Genomic DNA, 6,306 nt, shown 5'->3' on the forward strand with positions numbered 1-6,306 from the left:
TAGCATCAATACCCACACTACGTCACTTAGAGGTATCCCATTAGTACTTAAACGGGGAAAATGTTCAAGGCATCTGACGAAACACAGTTTATTGAACATCAGAACGAGTTCTTATAGAACATCAATACCTATTTGATTGAAAGTTCAAACTTTCTTATAACCATATTTCAAAACCGTATTGGCTCAGGAGATAGAATGCCGAATAAGGTGATCCGGGTTCGAAACCCAGCGTTGGCTGATCGATACGAATTCCGCACCCGGATCACACCAACCACAGCGCTGACGTAAAATGTCTTTACATGGACAATGGACTAGAGTCTCCTTACTGTCAGACTAACCGCAGGAGGTTTTCGTGGTTTTCCTCTCCATATAACACTAATGAGGATTAGTTCCTCCAAAAATTCCTCTACAAAGGAAAAATTTCTCCTATTACTTGATCCAGGAGTTCTCATTGTCTTCTGGATTAGGCTCAAAATTATAATGCTTGACATTGATAGACGCAAACTTTAAATTGTGCCGGCTATTCAACGATGGTTAAAAAATATAATATCACCATATTTTATACTCATCTATTAATAGTGATTCGTTAGACTTCGATATCGTTTTTTTTCCAGCTTAAATACTAATTGCGACCCTGAATATGCATACTTTTTGCCTTCATTTCTCATATTGAGTCTGATATATATATATATATATATATATATATATATATATATATATATATATATATATATATATATATATATATATATATATATATATATATATATATATATATACACTCATGGACAAAAAAATTAGCGCACCAAGGAGGAATCGTCAAAGTGAAACGAAATTTTAAACACGTAATGACTACTTTGATATAGGTAAATGATTAGAAAATCAAAGAAAAACGATAATCTTGCTATTGAAGTCGATTTAAACATATACGATTTATATCATGTAACTTAATAAATATCTCTCTGTTGAATTCTCTATAAGAATTTTGAGAGAATATTAGCGAATACAGTATTTTCTTTTTACTAAAAATTACGGTTTTATTGTCCCAGTAAATACCCAGAACTTCAAAAGAAGCTTCCTATAAAAAAAAGCTTTTTTTTTTTTAAGATAATGTCATGTTTCGCTGTTTTTCTCCTAAAAAAAGTCCTATTTTTTCTTTATTTTGAACAAATATATAGTTGCAACTCTTAAACTTCTTTCTTTCTTTTTCTTCGATTGTTTATTTGTCTGTAAAAGTATTATTGTAAACTTTAAATTAAAAAATTTCTTATTTTTATTTTTGAAATTTTTTTAAGAATATAATTTTTTGCTTTAAAAAGCATTATAAATAATTCAATAAACTCATCATTGAAAAGTTAAAAAATTCGTATCTAAGTAAACACACAGAATTTTACTTTAACATAATCAGATATTATAATTATTAATAAAATTAGAAGTTGTTATATTTTTAGCTATTGCTGTCCGTATCAAGCAATTTACTTATGGTACGTTCTAGTCAGCTCAATTAAATATCTGTTGATTTTGTAGAAGTTAATACATTGTCTTATGGTCTGCTATAAGCATAGAATTACTTTATTTTGACACGTCCCTAAAAAAGACCTATTGCAATGTAAGACGTGAATTGAAATTGTGTTCAGATTTGTGTTCAACAAACCTATGGCTAATTTCTGCAGTTCACTGAAATTTAATAAATAAATTTATTTATATCTAGTAACTGTTCACTATATAGTTACATTTGCATATAGTTCACTATATAGTTACTAAAGTATTATTGACACTAATAAAAGGTTTCTTTACTGAATGAAAAAGGGAATAAAAAATAAAACGTCATAAGGCATCAGATTTTTTATTCATCAAGAAATTGAAAGTTAGAAATTCTAAAACATAATTGGTAATTTGAGGGTTATTAATTTTGCTCTAACTTTATTTAAGTTAAGAGTTAAAATAACTTAAATAAAGTTAGAGAAAACATAAGAGTTAAAAATGAGGAGAAAACAAGAAAGAAAAAAAATGAAATAGCAGGAAACCTGTAGCTTTGAAATTCAAATAAATAATAAAATATATTTTTCAAAAATGAAAGAAATACAGAAAACTCACTTAATCCTTATTATCACTTTTAATCTTTATTAGAATTGAAGTATCACTGCTTTTATCATTAAGTCTACCCATCAACAGTCTAATTTTTACTAAGTTCGTATCACTTATCTATAATCCTTTTTAATTGTGCCTCTTCTTAAACTTACAATTAGCTATAAAATATACTTTTCAAGGTAAGTTCTGGCTTTTTCAAAATTGCGGATACATATTTCAACACAAATTTAAAGAATAAATAGGTACAAAAAGAAACTTTTTTCTTCGATTGATTTTTAGTCTGCGATTAATGTTTTGTCTTATTTTTAAACAAAATTATGCTTTTATTCAATTTTTAATTAGTATTTTAACTGGAGTTTGCTTTGGGGACATGCTTTTTTACTTACATCGTTTTAAAGTTGTATGGCAAAAGTGAATGGAAGAATTACATGAATTTTAACATAAAGCGAAGAACGTTTGAAAGTGATTCCAAGTGGTTGGTTACATTTCTGTTCAATTTTAATGAATTCTATTGGCTAAAAAATGCACATTTTTAAATATAATATTTAACGAATATAAATTAATGAGAAGATGACATCTTATTCGAAGAAAATGCTTAAATGACTATAAAATAAAATAGCCTTTTTCTTTAGGCCTAACACAGTAACTTTGTTACCTCCATCTTACCTAAATTGTTATGAAATATTATTTTTAATAAAAGAAGATTAGCTGCTGATCTAAAAGAAATCTTGATTAATGTGAAAAACTATGTAAAAAATTAATATTGAATGTATTTGAAGTTGCAATTCTATGTAGTATAAGTATATACAAAACATGCATTATATTTTAATTATTTTATAAACTCTATTACAGAAGACGTAGACCTCATGAAAACGAATGGACCTTGGTACATCCGTGTACGAGAGGCTTTTGTTCGAGTCCTGAGAACGGCATGTTTCTGCACACCACGTCGGAATGACTCCTGAATTTTGTTTTAAAAAATCACAGAATATTCTCAATGATTTCTAAATGTGTTCGCCCGTGATACCTTCGAGCCAATATTCGCAACAAAGTAAATTTAAAAAAAAAATGTGGCTCTCAAATTCATTTAGTGTTTCCTGAAACTCCATGGTCCATCGAATGCATTGGTGTCTCTTTTCTGTAGTTCAGTGTTCATCATGGAATAAAACGTCGGAGCAAAAAATGGTGATGTTGTTCAAGTTTGTTGTCGTGTGTGTGTGTTAATCGTGCCCTCTCAGTTTATCTAACTGAACCGTTCAAAAATAGTGGAGGAATATCTCTCTAAAAGAGGAAGATCAGCTTGATTAGAACCAAAGATGATAATCAATTTTTGTAATGGTGACCAATGATGCGAAGATCTTCACAAGTTAGTTGTTGAAATTTGCATCTTGACCCTATTGAAATAAAAATGACATAGAAACTATTTTTCCTAACTCATTGAATACTTCTACTATGCAAATTTGAAATTGTACAGCAACCATAATTATTATAATAGCTGAAGAGTTTTTATAAACCAGATTAGGGATTATACATCAAATTATTTATCAGTTTTATTTTTGAGAAGAAAGCAGATTTAAATGAATCTTGTAAAAAATAATAATGCTTTGCTTAGTTAAAAAAGTATTTTTTGTTAAATTGAAGGCTTTAAAAGACATTGTATGCATTAAGTTTAGAAGTAGATTACATTAAGGCTTCAAATTCCTAGCTAGTATCATTCCTATTTTTTTAAAATTATATTAAAGTGAAAATTATTTGCTTTGTTGCTTAACTAAAAGTTTTGTAAAAATTATGCTATAGTTTTGCTTTTGTTAGATCAGATATAAAGTTATTTGTAAAATCTAATTGGAAGTATTACCATTAATGTATTTAATTAATTTAATTTTAAATTTTCGATATTTTGATTAAAACAAAAATGATGAGTAATTCTTAAGGAAGGTGATGTATTTTAAAACTTTTCTTACAATTATACTATTACTTTTCAAAAACCAGATATTCTAAAGACATAAAACTGTTGGCATTATTAACTAATAGATTAAGATATTTTTAAAAATGAAATACTATTTTAAAGAAATTCTTAAGCTCTTAAGAATAAGTTTTTCAATCAGGAATAAAATAAATAAGTGCAGTTAAAAGTTTAATTACTTAGGTTCTATAATAATTCTCTAAATACATTGTATGTTACTTTTTGTGCAAGCCAATATATTGTTTTAAATGATTATAATTTTTCATAGATACATAGCTTGTAATTTGTTTTATTAGTTTATATAATAACAGTGTTGAAGCATTTCTCTACGATTGCTCAAAACTAAATAAACAGAGTATAAATTTTCTTTCGAATAGGTTTCTAAAAAAAATACGCAATGTTACGTATAATGTGAAAAAGAATAATGTGATAAATTCATTCTTCGAAAACGGCAAAGTTAGGTGGAAATAAAAATCTGTTATTTATTTTTCCTAGATTACTAACTTTGAAAAAATTATCATATCTTTATTACAACAATTATTGGTTCTCCAATATTTCTAAAACTCTAAAAGGTTTATTGCAAAATTCATTTAATGTTTCCAAACATCGGAAAGATCAAAAATGCTCATTAAAACTTTTTTTCCTAAATAACGCAAATTGCAAAAATTATTTGAATTACTTATTTGTTTCATAATTATAGTTGTAACTGATAGTTGTGGTCTAAAATAGAATATAATTTCAACTATTTTACTAATTACAAAACAGAATGAATATTTAACTCTAGTTATATCTAGTTAATGTTAAAAATATTACATTCGAACGTGCATAAATGCGTATTGTCAATAAAAAAATGCTACTAGGTAGGTGGAAACGTTTTTTTTCCTGCCTGATTTCGAAGATACTGAAAAAAATTAACCAAATCACGTTACTTACGTTGAGTTAAAAGTTTATCATTTGAATTTGAAATTTGTTACATCTTAAATTGCTATATCATTATCCAGGGCCCGCTCTAAGCATTTGCCACCTCACTAAATGCGATAAAATCGTAAATTTGGTGAATAAGATTGTTTTTTGGTGAAAGTATTGGCGAATAATTTTTTCCACCGGAAAGAAAAATATATAAAAAAATTGCTAAGATTTGCATTTGGCGAAGACTTTCGAAAATTAGCGAATACTTTTCATGTTTAATAATTTAAAGACTAATAATTTGAAGTTCTTAGCACGGCCCTGATTACTGAAAATTCTCATCAAATTTGATTTAGGTTTCAGGTTGTTCACGTACTAATTTATTTTTTTACGAAGCTAAATCACAAGCTTTAATCATAGCACTGCTTTCAAATAATCAACACAGGACGCGAAATAGGAAACGGATCCAAAAATTCATATTTTGAAATTTCCATTTATAAAGAACTGTTTGATTGATTCTGCTCAAATTTTGAATTTTGGCATTTAAAGATAGATTGAAAGATATTTTGAATAATTAAAAAAATCATTTGAAATATCTTAGCTTATTATTAAAATAAATAAGACAAAAATAAAAATATTTAAAAAAAACTTATTTGGCATAACATCACATTCAAATGAACGAGTTTCATAAGTTTAAGCAAATTTTTTTTCTCCTCTTAAGTAATTTATTACATTTGGTGAAATACACAAAAAATTTAAATTAACATTAAGAAAACCAAACTTTCGACCACTGTCCTGTCTAAATAATTGTAACCATCTCATCCAGATTGCGACTACCCCTTTCCAGACTTTGTAGGTCAAGAAAACGGATCAATCGGAAAAAAGTATGTTACTCAGAGAATGTTAATTCTTACAAACTATTTCGTAACATAAAATGTAGTCTGTTCTTATTAATTTGCATATTTAAAGTTATCCCATGGAATGCTTAAAATTGAATATAAATACATAATAATCCATTCATTAGTTAAAAAGTTATTAAGATTGAAGATATTTCACTTACAATGCTTTTTTAAACAATCCAGTTTTAAAAATAAATTTTTGAAAATCAATAATTTATTATAATTAAATACATTAATTTTTAAAAGTAACTGAAAGTTTTTTTCTGCTTATTTAAGTGGTATATTAAGATCTGTGAAGTTAAGAAAATCATTCAAACAGAACGCAAATTTCCGGACGAAAAAAACTTTTTCATGTATCGTAGATTTTGACAATAATAATTGTGCAGTACACTGTCAAATTATGATAAAAAGCATTGGCACTCAGGGTGCTAGTAATTTTTTTACCGT

At 26.9% G+C, this 6,306-nt stretch overlaps 1 protein-coding gene across 8 annotated transcripts in view; it reads left to right on the plus strand.

Moving 5' to 3' along the window:
* The window catches only part of LOC107436690 (uncharacterized), a 111,250-nt gene extending 105,846 nt beyond the window's left edge, over positions 1 to 5,404 (plus strand). For all 8 annotated transcript variants that reach the window (XM_071181435.2, XM_071181437.2, XM_043045194.3 and 5 more), the window contains one exon: positions 2,944 to 5,404. In XM_071181435.2, coding sequence (XP_071037536.2) covers positions 2,944 to 3,056 — 113 coding nt within the window. In that variant the 3' untranslated portion in view covers positions 3,057 to 5,404. The remainder of the gene's footprint in view (positions 1 to 2,943) is intronic.
* The last annotated feature ends 902 nt before the right edge of the window (positions 5,405 to 6,306 follow it).

Source organism: Parasteatoda tepidariorum, chromosome 3 (genome assembly GCF_982258835.1).
Source record: "Parasteatoda tepidariorum strain Cologne lab strain chromosome 3, Ptep-v5.0, whole genome shotgun sequence".
NCBI lineage: Eukaryota > Metazoa > Arthropoda > Arachnida > Araneae > Theridiidae > Parasteatoda > Parasteatoda tepidariorum.